Source organism: Vulpes vulpes, chromosome 2 (assembly GCF_048418805.1).
Source record: "Vulpes vulpes isolate BD-2025 chromosome 2, VulVul3, whole genome shotgun sequence".
NCBI lineage: Eukaryota > Metazoa > Chordata > Mammalia > Carnivora > Canidae > Vulpes > Vulpes vulpes.
The window spans coordinates 49,980,134-49,995,778 of record NC_132781.1 but is presented as its reverse complement, the minus strand read 5'-3'; the positions used below and the strand labels follow the sequence as shown (position 1 = coordinate 49,995,778).

General features: G+C 56.1%; 1 protein-coding gene across 8 annotated transcripts in view; it reads left to right on the top strand.

Moving 5' to 3' along the window:
- The first annotated feature begins 2,528 nt into the window (after nucleotides 1–2,528).
- Nucleotides 2,529–15,645, top strand: part of SARDH (sarcosine dehydrogenase) — a 62,254-nt gene continuing 49,137 nt past the window's right edge. For 4 of the 8 annotated variants that reach the window (XM_072748225.1, XM_072748221.1, XM_072748223.1 and 1 more), the window contains exons 1-8: nucleotides 2,546–2,844; nucleotides 4,907–5,254; nucleotides 6,385–6,563; nucleotides 7,931–8,110; nucleotides 9,059–9,182; nucleotides 9,375–9,475; nucleotides 14,788–14,834; nucleotides 15,177–15,264. In XM_072748225.1, the coding sequence (XP_072604326.1) occupies nucleotides 4,936–5,254; nucleotides 6,385–6,563; nucleotides 7,931–8,110; nucleotides 9,059–9,182; nucleotides 9,375–9,475; nucleotides 14,788–14,834; nucleotides 15,177–15,264 (1,038 nt within the window). In that variant the 5' untranslated portion in view covers nucleotides 2,546–2,844; nucleotides 4,907–4,935. Of the gene's footprint in view, nucleotides 2,845–4,906; nucleotides 5,255–6,384; nucleotides 6,564–7,930; nucleotides 8,111–9,058; nucleotides 9,183–9,374; nucleotides 9,476–14,787; nucleotides 14,835–15,176; nucleotides 15,265–15,645 lie in introns of all 8 variants that reach the window. The other 4 variants (XM_072748227.1, XM_072748224.1, XM_072748226.1 and 1 more) reach the window with 2 other exon arrangements.

Genomic DNA, 15,645 nt, shown 5'->3' with positions numbered 1-15,645 from the left:
GCCCTGAGCATGTGCCGAGGGGCCAGGGGGCCACCTGCCTCCGGAGAGGGACCACCACTTAGCCCTGGATGAGGAAACACCCTGTCTCCATGAGAGCATGGGGGTCATTGATGTTAGGTATGTTAGGGTCTTTATTGGAAAAATAAAATCTTGAAAGTATAATTGCAGCCCTCACAGTTGTTCTGGAAACTTCCTCGATCGCTGAATTGCCCGGGTCTGGCAGCCCTGGGCTGTGTTCGGCCAGAGTCCGTGTCACTGATCATTTCTTCTCTCTGAGGGGACACGTGTGAAGTGCTCAGCTCACTGCTTGCCCCCTGGAGGACCCCACCTCACAGAGGCCCCTGGGGTCAGATGTCAGCAAGTGCTGTCACGTGGGTATTGACTGTCCCTCTTTTGCAGGGCCTTGCATGGAGCTCTGTGGAGGATCCTCCTCCCTGGCCCACCCCCTGCTCCACCCTGGATGTCTGCCCAGTCAGAGGGCGGCCTGCAGATGCCTCCCTCTGTCCTGGAAGCCTGGCCAGCTGCGGGGGCAGAGGGCTGGCCAGGGCCTGTGGCGAGGGCGGGGGGGCGGGGAGGAGGCCGGCCCACCACAGCAGAGGTCCCAGGGCAGGGGGAGGGCTGCTGGGCTGGACGTCACCCCTCACCCCCAGGGGGGCAGCTGTGATTGCACTTTGCCCCCTGGTTTTCTTCAAAGTGCGCCAAAGATAGAAGATGATATGCACAGGAAAACTTAGAAAACTGCCCTAAACCTGACACTGCGGGGGTTATAGTCTGTACCTCCCAGATGGAAACTGAGGCTTGGCCAGAGGAGACCAGCCCCAGGTGGTACAGCAGGTTGGCAGCAGAGCCTGCCTCAGGGTCCCTGGCTGGAGCCTGGGCACCTCTGGAGCGGTGCCCTCCCCACCCCACCCCCAGGGGAGAACAGGTGGCCCATCCCCCTCCCAGGCCTGCACAGGGCCTGATGGATCACATACCCTACAACGCTGACCCACGGCCAGGCCCGGCCCCCAGCCACCGCCCCGGTCCAGAGTTCAGGAAGACTGTCCCGCTCACTGGCTGGGGACGATTTTACACCAGCTGCTCCTTTTTGAGTGTGGGGCCAGGAGAGGTCTAGGCGGCTTTGGCCATCACCCTGGGGCTGCAGCGACCACTGGGTCTGTCGCCCCTGTGCCTCCTATCTAGGGCTCTGAGGGGCATGCAGCCCTGATCCTCCTTCATCCTCACTGACCTGTCCGCCCCATCGAGTGAGCACAGCCTGGCTCCGGGCTGCTGGTCAGCCCCCCATCTGCTGAGGGCGCTGGGCCTATGTCCCGCACCAGGGAAGACTCACACTGCTGGGGCAGCCTCCCTTAGCGGAGTGAGTGACCGACGGTCTCTGTCCACGTGCTGGAGACAGGCCAGAGCCCAGGCCACTTCCTCAAAGATTCTGGAAGGAAGGGCAGCTTGCTCAGGAGCACCAGCGTCGTGGCAGCGCACTCGCACGCTAAATCTGTCTTCTTCCCAAACCCGGAGCCCTTCAAGGGCTCTTACTTGTCTCTGGGTCTTCTAGCCATGCTCTGCATACAGTAGGTGCTCAGGAAACGTAGAGGACAGACAAACTGGCAGCAAGATAGAGTTGGACAATTAAGAGTGAAACAAAGAACGAAAATAGGAACATGATTCTGTGGTCATCTGTATTAAATACCGTGTATCACTCCTACGGTTGGTTCGTCTGTCAGGAGCCAACATTACCAATCCTACCTAACCACAGTTTACACTCTAGGGTCCTTGATCCCTGGGAGGAGGAGGTCCCCTTTTATGTTGACACCTAATCTGGTTCTTCTCACACTCTTCTCAGAGGTATGGTGCAGACTCTTCCTGGGTGTCCTCTGGGTGTCTCCTCTGGGCACCGACAGGATGTGGGGACCCAGAGACAGGACGCCCGAGGCCCAGAGGCTTGTGGTCTGGCTCCCCAACACTTGCTGTGTGGCCCGAGGCAAGCTGGCGCCCCTCTCTGGGTTCCAGTGGCCGACAGACGCTGGCACTCTTGCCCCAGGGAGCAGGGTGCCATGCAGTGGGCAAACCAGAGGTCAGGGACATCTCACAAAGCACGGCGGGGGGGGGAGCCAGGAGCTCTGTAGACTTTCCCGCCTGCCTCTGCGGGCAGTGAGCACCCCTTCAGTGGGAGTGAGCAACAGGCCGGTGCTTGCCAACGCCCTGGACCACTTGCCAAGGAGCCCGCAGAATGCCACAGGGCCTGGCACAGCCCGATTGCTTACCCAGTGCTTTCTGCCCACGGCCTGCGCGCCAAGCTCATTTCGGGGCCTGGGGAGCAGGGACAGGCACCGGCAGGCAGGGGTGCCCGGGTCATCCGCAGCATGAGGGAGTGAGGCACCTGCCCCCTCACCCTGTTCCCGGCCCTGCTCTGCTGCCCGCCTGGTTGCTACCAGGCCAGGGCCGTGCCAAGCCAGAGGCGGTGGGCGGCGACAGAGTGGCGGCGGGCGGGCCGGGGCGGGGTGACGGGGAGGCAGGCGGTGCGTCCCGGGGGCGGGCCGGGGCTGAGAAGGAAGGAGGGGAGGCTACCCTGCAGCCCCTGGGCGGAGGTAGGCCCCTCGGGAGGAGCAGGGCCCGGGCCCGCCCCCGGGGCAGGCGGGGTTGCCCCAGGGCTTCTCTCGGCCTCGCTGCAGAACCGTCTGGCGGGGTGGGCACGGCCGTGGGTCTCTGTGTGCGTGGCGGGGGCCTGGGCACCGCCCTCCCTGCTTCACCCGGCGAAGGCTGTGCCAGCGCTTTTGTCCGCCAACGTCCTTCACCCCTCAGCCCGTGAGGAGGGCTCCTCTGAATCCTCCTGCTGGATTCGCTGCTCAGGTGAAGTCGCTCAAGTCCCCACGGGTCCCTCTGCCCCCAGGCCCTGGGCTGTCCTGCGGCCTCACCCCTGGGGACGCGGCCCCGCTGCTGACCCGCCCGCAGGGAGTTGGAGAGGCCCGGGAGCAAGTTAATGTAGAAGCAGCTGCCCTGGCGGGAAGGGCGCCTCCAGCGGGCCCCCCCACTGCCCAGCGGGTCAGCCCGCCTGGCCGAGCGGAGCGCGGGGAGGGGCAGGGGCGGCTTGGGGCCAGCGGCTCTGGAGCGGGGACTGGAGGGAGGAAGGAGGCCGGGCCAGAGGTGGGGCAGGAGCTCTGGGCAGCTCCCGGGCTGGGACAGGTGCTCAGCCTTGACCCTGCCCTGCAACCACGTGACCCCGACTCTCCGCTGGTAGGGCTCTGCTTTTGGGGGCTCCTGGAAGATTAGGGAACTTCGAGGAAGAAGGATAAGGACACAGACAGGCCCGGGGTGCACCACCCTGTGCCCAGGGCACCTCTGCGGACAGAAGGGCAGGCGGGCTGTCAGACTGTGGGGGTCAAAGGGTGGCGGAGGGACTGAGACTCCTGGTTGCCCCCACACCCTGCTCAGTAAAGCCTCACACATCGCAGCTCTCTGGCCCTCCTCTGCCCCCACTCCCCTGGGAGGGGTCTCTTTGGGGGGTGGGCAACCCTGGGGGGCCTGGGCGCTGGGCCCTCACCTCCACGGATGAGGGTGGCCCAGGTGTGGCAGTGAATCAGGCGGGTCCCCACAGCCTCCCCTGCCCCAAACCAGGCCCCGGGAGAGGCTGCAGGCTTGGCCCATGCATGGACCTGGCCTTGCTGCCCAGCGGGGCCACAAAGCAGTCCTGTGACCTCGGCCATCTTGGAGGGCCTCCCCATACCTTGGTCTCCTGCCCTGTAAAATGGGGACAATAGTCATAGGGACTTGAGAGCATCTTTTGTTTGGCATGTGGGACGCTCTTGGAAACAGAGTCTGACTCTTTAGATTAATTAGTTGATTAATATCAGTCCTGACTACAAAGGCAGCTGGCCCGGCATCTGTGCAGCTTGGATTCACAACTAAATCCCTCTTACGTGTCCTGCTGACCTTGGGAGTGGGGCCCAGGAGGCCCCTCCGAGGTCATTTCCTCCCCAGGTTGGGCAGGACACACCCTCTGGGAGACACCTCTCTGGCACCTTTGCTTCTTAGGAGGTGGACTTCCTGTCACATTTTTGTAATTACAAGACTTTTCTGGCTTGGGAGGGCTTCCTGAAGGAGGAGGGATTCCAGCTGAGCCCTGCAGGCCACTGGGGGACACTGAGGAGAAGGAGGTGGAGGGACAGGAGGGGTCACCCATGAACCCTGCTCCCCCTTTCCCACATTCCCGTCCGTGTTGCCCTCTGGGGGCTGCCTCCTTCCTCGGTTCCTCCCCACATGTCCCCCAGCACACTGCTGTGCCAGAGACTACCCCAAACACAGATCTGTAGGGTGAGGCACTTGGGAAGACACACTGGGGTGGTGACCCGAGCCCTGTGGGCTCTCAAGGCCCCTTCCCCCTCCAGCCCACCCCTCCCACTCTCGTGGTCATTCCTCTGGGTCCTGGGTCTCCCCGAGATCTGAGCTCCTCATCCTCAGCTCTCAGGACCCCTGCCCTCCCCGCTGTCCTCCCTCACTGGTGATCTTACTTCCCCAGGCCTCATTTCAGCCCCTCCTCTCCACCTCCTGCATCGCTGAAAGTGGCTCCCACTGTGGGAACCTGGTGCTGGGCTGGGGGGAGCCAGAACGTACATTCCCAGGACAGGGGACGGGGTGAGGAGCCTCTGATTGCCCTGGTCCAGCTCGTGGTCATGCCCTCTCGATGACCTGCCCACCCCGGGCAGGCAGGGACCTCTACCTCCCACCACGGCCACTGTGGGTCCAGCCGGAGCCGATGCATCCAGGGCCTCGTACTGAGTGCAGGCGCGATCGGGGATCGGGGCCCGGGGAAGCAGTGGTGGAGGAAGGAGGGCCTGGGGGCGTCCCCCGGGTCTCACCTGTGCAGTGCCCACTGGCTCCTCCGTGCCCCAGCCAGCCCCCACTCTCTCCCCAGCTCCCTGCGGTGCCGAGAACCGAGTCCCCATGGCCTGGCTGAGCAGAGCCCTGCGTGTGGCAGCCACATGCCCTCCCCCGGTCCTGGGGCCCCGCGCGCTGACCGGCCGGGCAGGCCCCACCACCGAGAAGAGCGTGCCGTACCAGCGGACCCTGAAGGAGGCCCAGGGCCCCTCGGCGGTGGCCCAGGGCCCAAGCCAGCCCCTGCCCAGCACAGCCAATGTGGTGGTCATCGGCGGGGGCAGCTTGGGCTGCCAGACCCTGTACCACCTGGCCAAGCTGGGCGTGAGCGGGGCAGTGCTGCTGGAGCGGGAGCGGCTGACCTCCGGGACCACCTGGCACACGGCGGGTAGGGGCGGGGTGGCATGGGGGGGCCGGGAGGGACAGGACTCAGCCAGCGGTCAATTCTGGGGTGACGACCAGAGGCCAGCTGGAGATGGCTGAGCGGGAGGAGGAAGGACACGGGGCAAAGATGAGGGGTCATCTGAAGGTGGACAGATGAAAGGGACCCTCCTGTCCCCCGTGTCTCTGAAGAGCCGAAGTGGGGAGGATGGAGCAAGGCTGAGATGAGGGACAGCAGCCCCTCCCGAGATGGAGTCACTGGGGGGTGAGGGGCGTCTGCAGGCGGGTGTGGAGCATGGATGGGGAAGGAGCCATTGAGGTGATGCCCAGCGGTGTTTTCTGTGGGCACCAGATGCCTCCATGACTCTCATCCTCCTAAGTAACTGGTGGGCATGTAGTAAGCACCTACTGTGTACATGTCGCCAGCCTCTGCCTCAACCCTGGGCCCTGGGTTAAGTTTACCAGTTTCAGGGGGTGGGGAATAAACATTCCCACCTTGGCTAAAATTGTGCTACTGGCATGAGGTCAACGAACAAACGTGGAGTGGGGCAGAGGTTCGGACATCATGCCCTGCACACCACTGCCTCTGCCTTCCCACTGTCCCATGTCAGCGGGGCCGGCAAGCCTCTGCCTTCACTGTCACACTGGCCTCGGCCCTGGCCACCCACTCCCCAGACCGCTCTGAAGGGAGCAGCAGCTTTGTGGGTGAATGGTCTGCATTTGGGCTTTGTGGGTCCTGGCTTGGGATCCCCGCCCCATCATGCCCTGCTCTGTTGTCTTGGGTATGGGACTGTTTGGTGCCATTGAATTTCACTATAAAATAATCATGCTTATGCCTTGGGGCTGCCCTGTCACCCAGTGACAGGCTCAGGCCTGGGCTTGGCGCACAGTAAATGCTTGATAAATGGGGGCCCCCCAATATTACCACAGTGTGAGCTGCCTGGGTCCAGGAGCCCTGTGCCCAAATCAGCTTTGACCATGTGATTTCCTGCTCATCAACCTTTCGGAGTTCCCCGGGGGCTGCAGGGAAAGATCCAGGCCCTCTGCCTCATAGTCAGGAGCCCCATCCTGCCAGGAGGGAGGGGGCAGCACATGACCTTGCTAGGGGCTGATGCTGCCCTGGCCCTCCCTGGCCAGGCCTGCTGTGGCAGCTGAGGCCCAGCGATGTGGAGGTGGAGCTTCTGGCGCACACGAGGCGTGTGGTGAGCCGCGACCTGGAGGAGGAGACGGGGCTGCACACAGGCTGGATCCAGAATGGGGGCCTGTTCATAGCATCCAACCGGCAGCGTCTGGATGAGTACAAGAGGCTCATGTCGGTGGGTGTGCCCCTGCCAGAGGTGGGGGGTTCAAGGTGGCATGTGTGCTCCCCATCCTGCGGGGGATGTGGGGCAGCACGGCGTGGGGAAGGAGCTCTGACCCATCTGGGTCACCATCAGCCTTAGATGCCCTTGCTGGTGGGCCACTTGGGGCAAGTGGCCATACCTCCCTGGGCCTCGGCCTTGTCACCTTTAAAATGGGACCATACTGGGAAGCTCCGTGTGCTGAGCCCTGGACACAGGAGAGGCCCAATGCATGGAGCTGTCACCGCCACTGTGCTTGGTGCTCACGGGAGCCACGATAAATATGAAATTGTAGCCCCCGCAGGAGGCAGGGCCCATGGCCTCCACCCTCCCCACCACTGACAGGCCTAGAGACTGGGAGAGAGGCTTATGCTGCAGAGGACCCTTGGATGGGTGGGTGCTGTTTCCTGACCCAGAGAGGCCAGACCTGGACCCCAAATCCAAGGACAGGGGTGCACGGGCTCCTCCAGCGATCTGTCCTTTATGGAGGGCTGACTGAATCTGTGCTCAGGGCCCAGCGAGCAGAACCAGCAGACTGGCCAGCAGGAGCTCACTGTCGCAGGGGTGCCGACAGGCTGGAGGCAGGGGCCGCCGGCTTCACCAGGACAGGTCTGGGTCTCTGGGCCTTGGAGCTGGCTCCCATAATGCCTGAGCTCCAAGCTCATTGGCCAGGACAGAGGGGGAGAGTGCGAGTCCTCCAACCTTGGAGCCGGAGTCCCCAGCTGCCCAGAGGCTTCTGCCACGTTTCAGGCCCAGTTGTCAGACTGAGAATCTGAGCAGCTGGGCTCCAGTCTAGCTGGGTGGAGCCTGTACTGGTCGTGATGCCCGGGGACACGTGATTGGCTGCCCTTGGGCCAATCGAATGTGACGCTGTGGCCTGTCCTACAAAGTCAGGGCCTGGGACCCAGGAACAGGTTGGTCTCCTGGGAGCTGATCAGATTGGAGATGCTGATTATCAAGCTCAAAACCCTGGGGCGGTTATTTGTATTTGTTTTTAGGAGAAGTCCTTATGCACCAGAGACTGGCCTGAGTTCTTTAGGGGCATCAACCCCACAGCCCATTATCACCCCCATCCCCCCAGGGGACTTGAAGCAGCTTGCTGCAAGTCACAGGGCTTTGTCTTACCCCGGTGGAGAGGGTGGGACAGCCCCAAGCCTGCTCCTGCACACTGGGTCATACTCCTGACCCTAAGGTGGAGATGGCCCGAGGCACAGAGGTGACTGGGGCTCGGTGACCAGCTCAGGCTTCCTGGAGCTCACCCTTGGAGGCCCAGACTGGGAATAGAGTGGCCAGAGGAGGTCTGCTCCCTGAGGGCTGGGTTCGTTTGCTCTCGGTCCCTCTAGTTGGGCAAGGCGTATGGCGTGGAGTCCCATGTGCTGAGCCCCGCAGAGACCAAGGCACTGTACCCGCTGATGAATGTGGACGACCTGTATGGGACCCTGTACGTGCCGCATGACGGTACCATGGACCCCGCCGGCACCTGTACCACCCTCGCCAGGGCTGCTGCAGCTCGGGGAGCACAGGTACCGGTGGCTACCTGGCCCCGTGTCCCCTGCTCCCAGCCCCGAGGACGCAGAGGCTCTGGCCATGTGTGAAGAGTGTGTTCTCTCATGATCTGTGTGTCTCACCTTGTATCCCAGATATACAATAGTTGTAGAAAGCATTGGAAAGGCTAAATGAGCAAAAAAGAAGAAATGGAAATCACCCAGAGGGGACAAACATTGATGTTTTAGTTTTACCCCTAAATATTTTTTTAAGAAAGATATACATATATATGCATAATGTGTTTAAAGATTTTATTGATTTATTTGAGAGACAGAGAGAGAAAGCAGGTACATGCAGGGGGAGCGGCAGAGGGAGAAGCAGACCCCCTGCTGAGTAGGGAGCCCCATGCGGGGCTCGATCCCAGGACCCCGGGATCATGACTGAAGCTGAAGGCAGACACTTCACTGACTGAGCCCCCCAGGCGCCTGGGAAGATATATTTTTACACGAAGAACCAAGCCACACTGTTTTTTATTTTTTTTAAAGATTTATTTATTTATTTTATGATAGACATAGTGAGAGAGAGAGAGGCAGAGACACAGGAGGAGGGAGAATCAGGCTCCATGCCGGGAGCTCGATGCGGGACTCGATCCGGGGACTCCAGGATCACGCTCTGGGCCAAAGGCAGACACCAAATCGCTGAGCCACCCAGGGATCCCCCTCCAGCACTGTTATGTGGCCTTTTTACCAAAGATGACTGCTGACATCCACTAGGGAAGTGAGCCTTGCTTTTTAAAAGTCGTTTTATGAGAACGACCCCGTCCGGGTCAAGGAGTGCACGGGGTTAGGTTACCCCACTTTCCTGGCAGTGTTGCAGGAGCAGGGGTCCCGGGTCCCGTGGGACCGGTGGTGGCCGGTGGTGGCAGGGGTGGTCAGCACCCTCACAGAGCCCCCTGCGGCTCTGGAAGCAGCCCCCCTCTCTCCCAGGTCATCGAGAACTGCCCAGTGACCGGCATCCATGTGCGGACCGATGACTTTGGAGTGCGGCGGGTCGCGGCTGTGGAGACAGAGCACGGCTCCATCCAGACGCCCTGTGTGGTCAACTGTGCAGGTGGGCAGGGGTTGCAGCTCTCGGTGGCCACGCTGGCTCCTCCCCCATCCTGGCCTGTCTCTGGGCGGGGGCCTGGGTGTGACGTGCAGGATGTGCTGGGGGGACAGCGGGTCGGCAGCGGCGCCCTCTGGCCACCTGGCTGGCAGCCCCGCCTGGAGCAGCAGAGCTGACCTGTCCCTGCTCTGCCCGCAGGGGTGTGGGCGAGCGCTGTGGGCCGGATGGCTGGAGTCAAGGTCCCGCTGGTGGCCATGCACCACGCCTACGTCGTCACCGAGCGCATCGAGGGGATCCAGGTAGGTACACAGATGGCCCCAGACCCCACACAGGCTACGGGAGGTGGGGGAACCGGGCTCTGAACCCCGGCCCTGCCAGGTAGCATGACCCTTGTGGGTTCTCTCTGCACCCTGAGCCTCAGTGACCTCATCTATGAAATGGGCATCATGACACTCGGTGTTTAGGGTGGGGTGACCATTAAATGAAGTGACCCCATGGTGCTGACCCCTGACCTTTGGGGCACAGCTCCTCAGTGATGCCCAAGCCTGTCCTGAGTGGTGCAATGCATCTGGTGCTTTGCCATGTTCTGTGTCCCCAGCTGCTTCTTCAGGGGACCCCCATGTGTTTGCACACTCCCAAATATAACGTGAGTGCCAGTGTTGGGGGGCTGATTCCAGACCTTCAGATCCTCCCCCAGGGCGTGGAGATGCCTCTGCCAAGGGAGATGGGGACTGTGCACCCCTGCCCCCTCCCTTCTCCCCTTCTCATTTCTGCACCACCTTCCCATGGTGCTGGCTGGTAGCTTCCTGTCACCTTGTCAGTTATCACCCCTCCCTCCTTCTACACATTCATCTTTCCCTCCCTTCCTCATCAACCATCCACTTATTAACCCATGTACCCACCATTCCCGGTAACCCTCCTTCCTCTTGCTCACTGGCAAACACCACTGTGTCCCAGACTCTGTCCTAGACACAAGAGGAAAGGACCTAGTTCTTGTCAGGATGGGGCTGGGGGGCAGGTTCCAACAGGTGAAGGAGCCGTGCCCAAACAGGCTAATGGGGCTCTGCGGAGGCAGGCAGGGGGCTGCAGGTTCCCCAAGCCCGGGGAGTGCGGGAGCCTGACAGCCCGGGACCTGCAGGCACTTCAGAAGAGCCGGAGGTGGTAGGGGTGGGACAGTGTGAGGTGGGACCCAGCAAAAGTGTCCTGGGAGCCGGTAGACAGCAGCGGTGGAGGAGCTACGGCGAGTGCCACGCTCCCCGCCCGCTCCTGCTCCTGTCCCTTGACACCTAGCTGTCCCTGTTCATGGAGCCAGGATAGGCCTCCTGAGCGCTGCTATGTGCCCTGTGCTCCCTGGTTCTGTGGGGCGACCTCCCGGGTGGCCGCCAGGGGTCGCCCTCAGGCCACAGTGGCCTCTGGAGGGCTGGGGACAGGCTGTGCCCTGGGGAGGGATCCTCCTCCGGTGGCCACAGGGCTGTGCTGCCCTAGGAACCCCCAGTTCTGAGGGTCTGGCCCAGTGCTGAGTCAGAGCTGAGCACCAGCCCTAGCAGTGATCTGGTTCCCCCTCCGCCTGTGGGCCTGGTGTGTGTCCCACGATGCAGTGTGGCGGGTGCTCTCTGGTAGTCCGCATTCCCGCCGGCCTCTGCCTGCTTTTGTAGACATTGCTCTACTCAAGTAGGAAAGCCCAGGCTCCGGGGCTGCGATCCAGCTCCTGTATTACCCAGCCAGGCAAGTCACAGTGCTGGGTGGGCCTCAGTTTCCTTTTTGGCAAAATGGACAAGAAGAGTATTGATTGCACGGGGCTGGGCTCTGGGAGGAGCCCGTGATGGAGGGGAAGGGCTGAGGGTGGCACCAGAATGCCCCGGAGAGAGACAGACGCAGTGGGCACTCCAAGGCAGCTCAGTGTGCTGGGCCCCAGAGCTGGAATGAAAGTCAGGGGTTTCCCTGGCCACCAGGTGTCCCCACTGTCCTGCTCTATGGAACTGCAGTTTTTGTTTTGTTTTTAGAGTAGTAGTGACAATAGAGGTAATGATATCATGATTTATATTTCTGAAGTGCTCGCTTTCTGAGAACTTCCTGCACGCTCCTTACAACAATCCCTCAGTGCAGACGTTCTTATTCCGGTTCTCGGGAGGAGCTGGACAACTAGGAGACTGGGGTGGGACGGAGGGGCATCTGCCAAATTACCCCTTTTGGTCTCTCTGCGTGTCTTCAGAGATGGGGCAGAGGAGTCACGTCCGATGTGCCCATCTCCAGGGTAAAGGTCCAAGAAGGCAGGTCCTCCAGTGCCAAAGAGCTACGGGGAATGCGGCCTCTCCCCACTCCTACCTAGTTTCTAAAATAATTTTGGTTTGTTTTTTGGTTAAATCAGTAGTCAGTGTTCACAATATATTGACAATGTAAATATTGTTAAGTCTTGAGCAAATAGCATCCAACTTTTGTGTTTCCTGGAGTTGTTGTTTTCCAATGGCTCAGCTTTCTTTTTTTATTTTTAAATTTTTAAAATTTATTTTATTTTATTTTTTTATGGCTCAGCTTTCTATGTAACTATCAGTAATGACATCTATCTATCTATCTATTATCTATCTATCATCTATCTATCTATCTATTATCTATCTATCTATCTATCATCTATCTATCTATCTATCTATCATTACCTTCAGCCCCCAAATCCCATGTCCATTATCTGTCACTTCCCATTTCTCATCCTACCCCCAACTTTTGATAATCACTGATTTCTGTCTCTATGGATTTTCCTATTCTGGACATTTAATAAAATGAAACCATACCATATATGGCCTTTTGTGTTTGACTTCTTTTTTTTTTTTAAGATTTTATTTATTTATTCATAGAGATGCAGGGAGAGAGAGAGAGAGAGAGAGAGAGAGAGGCAGAGACACAAGCAGACTCCATGCAGAGAGCCCGACGTGGGACTCGATCCAGGGTCTCCAGATCATGCCCCGGGCTGCAGGCGGCACCAAACCGCTGCGCCACCAGGACTGCCCTTGTGTTTGACTTCTTTCACTCAGTATGACATTTTCAAAGCTTGTCCATGTGATATGTTATCAGAATTTCATTCTTTTTAATGGCTAAATAATATTCTATCATAGACCACATTTTATTTATCCAGTCATCTGGTGATGGACATTTGAGTTACTACTTTTTTGCTGTTATGAATAATGCTGCTTTGAACATTCATGTACATATTTCTGAGAAGATGTGTTTTAATTTTTCTTGGGTGGCTATCTTGGAGTGGAATTGCTGAGTCATATAGTAACTCTATGTTTAACTGTTTGAGAAACCGTCAGACTATTTCTGCATGTGCACTCTTTTACACTCTTTTTACATTCCCACCCACAGCACGGAGGGTTCTGGCTTCTCCACATCCCCGCCACCACTTGTGATGCTCTCTCTTTGATCCTAACCATCCTGGTGGGTGTGAAGTGGAGAGTATCTCATTGGAGGTTTGAGCTGCATTTCCCTACAGGCTGATGATGTGGAGCATCTTCTCATGTGCTCATTGGCCATTTGTACATCTTCTTTGGAGAAATGTCTATTCAGACACCTTGCTCATTTTAATTTGGGTTCTTGGTCTTTTTATTGAGTCATGAGAGTTGTTGTTATATTTGGGTACAAGTCTCTTACCACACTTCTGCGTGCACATATTTTCTCCCTTTTTCTGGCTTGTCTTTTCCCTCTTTTGATGGTAGTGTTGGCAGTACAAAAGGTCGAATTTTGGTGAAGTCCAACCTGTGGATTGTTTCTCTTGCTGCCTGTGCTGTGGGTGTTGTATTTCAGAAGTGCATTACCTCACCTGAGGCCACAAAGACCTACTCTCATATTTTCTCCTAAGAATTATATAGGTTTAGCTCTTATTCCTAGGTCTGTGACCCACTGTGACTAAGGTTTGTGTATGGTGTGAAGAAAGGGTCCAGCTTCCTTCCCTGCATGTGGCCGTCCAGCTGCGTCGGCACTGCGTGTTGAAGAGCATCACCCTTGCATGGCCTTCGCATCCTTGTGGAAAATCAGTGGGTCATAATTGTGAGGGTTGATTTCTGGACAGTCAACCTGATTTCAGTGATCTAGATGCATCTCCTGTGTGAGCACTCCCCGTCTTGATTACGTAGTTTTGTAGCGAGTTTTGAGATCGGGAAGCATGAGTCTCCCAGCTTTGTCCTTTTTTCCCAAGATTGTTTTTAAATATTCTGGGTCAGAATTGAATTTACCTATGAATTTTAGGTTCAGTTTGTCAATTTCTGCCAAGAAGCCAACAGTGATTTTAATGAGGATTGTGTGGAATCTGGATCAATTCAGAAAGCGTTGTCATCTTAGCAATAGCCAAGTCTTCATTTTGTAAACGTGGGATGTCATTCCATTCACTTAGGTCTTCTGCACTTCTTTCAAAAATGTTGCCAAATTCTTAGATTACTAGTTTTGCCCTTCTTTTGTTAAATTTATTTATAAGTATTTAAAAATTCTCTGAGGGACACCTGGGTGGCTCAGTGGTTGAGCGTCTGCCTTTGGCTTGGGGCATGATCCCAGAGTCCCAGCATTGAGTCCCATATCCAGCTTCCTACATGGAGCCTGCTTCTCCCTCTGCCTATGTTTCTCTCTCTCTCTCTCTCTCTCTCTCTCTCTCTCTCTTTCTCTGTGTGTGTGTGTGTCTTTCATAAACAAACAAATAAAATCTTTAAAAAAAGAATTCTTTTTGATTTTTAATGTGGCTCAGTCAGTTAAGTTTCTGACTTTACAGCTCAGGTCATGAGTTTGGGGTCCTGGGGTCAGGCCCTGCATTGGGCTCCCTACTCAGCAAGGAGTCTGCTTCTTACTCTCCCTCTGCTTGTGTGCAGACTCTCTTTCTCTCCCAAATAAGTAAACAATATCTTTTAAAAGTTTTTTTTGATGAGGTAAGTGGAATTATTAATTTCCTTTTTGATTGTTCATCATTAGTGAAATGAAAAACAAGAGAATAGCTTTTAGTTGTCTGTTGTGCATTGACCTTGTATCCTGCCACCTTGTTGAACAATTTAGTTCATTGTAATAGTTTTTGAGTGTGTTCCTAGGATTTCCTATGTGCAAGATCATGTAATCTGCAAATAAAGATTGTTTTACTCCTTCTTTTCCAAACTTGATGCCTTTTATTACTTTTTCTTGCTTAGTTGCTTCCCTGGCTAGAACCTTTAGTACAATGCTGAGTAGAAGGGCTGAGAGTAGACATCCTTCCATTGGTCTAATTTTAGAGGAAAAGCTGAAAATAAGTATGTTTTAGCTGTGGGTGTTTCTTAGATACCCTTTGTCAGGAAGTTCCCTTCCACTTCTAGATTGTTGATGTTTTTGTCATGAAAGGCTTGGAAATGCTTTTCCCAACATCGATTGAAATGTTTGGTTTTCATCCTACTGTGTTGATATGGTTGGTGTTTTATGTAGACTTGTTTCAGGTGTCAAGCCAACCTTGCATTCCTTGGATAAATCCCATTAGGTCATGGCAGTTAATCCTCTGATATGTTGCCAGATTCACTTTGCTAGTATTTTGTTGAGGATATTTGCATTCATATTCTAACTGTCACATTTTTCTCCCAAACATTTCAACGTATCTGTCCTGTCAACTCTCAAGAGCATGTTCTGTCCAGCTCCGCACATCAGGGAAATCACATACAATCTGTAAGTCCCGTTCCTTTCCCCTGGAAGAACCCTCCTGCTCTTCTGATCTCCTCTGCTCCCAACTGATTGCCTTGTGGCCTCTACTCGCCTGTGACCTTGGGACCTTCTTCACACCTCTTCTGTTTGGATTCATGGCTTGTGCTCTGGTTGCTTATTGAGAAGGGGCATGTGGGGTAAAAATATTCTCATGTTCATCTATATCTGAAATAATCTTCATTATTTCCTTACACTTGACTGATGGATTGATTGGGTCTAGAATTCTCCATCCAAAACTGTCTATCAGAATTTTGAACACTTGGCTCCAGGTCCTCCGGCCTCCAGGGATGCTGTTCCATTATTTAGGACCCACTTGTTCATCTGGTGTTCTGATGTTTCACCCCAATGTGGCCTCAGGGACAGCCTGCACCACAGCCTCCATTCACAGGGCATGGTGGGTACTTGTGGGTCCTTTATTTTTAATTAATTTTTAAAAAGATTTTATTTATTTGACAGAGAGAGAGAGAGAGAGAGAGAGCAAGCAGGTGGAGTGGCAGAGGGAGAGTGAGGAGTAGACTCCCCACTGAGCTGGGAGCCTAACGTGGGGCTTGATCCCAGGACCCTGAAATCATGATCTGAGCTGAAGGCAGATGCTTCACTGACTGAAGCACCCAGGCGCCCCACTGATGGGCCCTTTAATATGGAGACTCATGGTATTTAATCTGAGAAATTGTCCTAGATGGTGCCTCTACTCCAGTTCCTCTCTTTGTCTTTCTGGACCTTTAGGGCTGACCTTGTGATTTCCTTAATTTTTCTTTCCTGATTTCAATTTCTT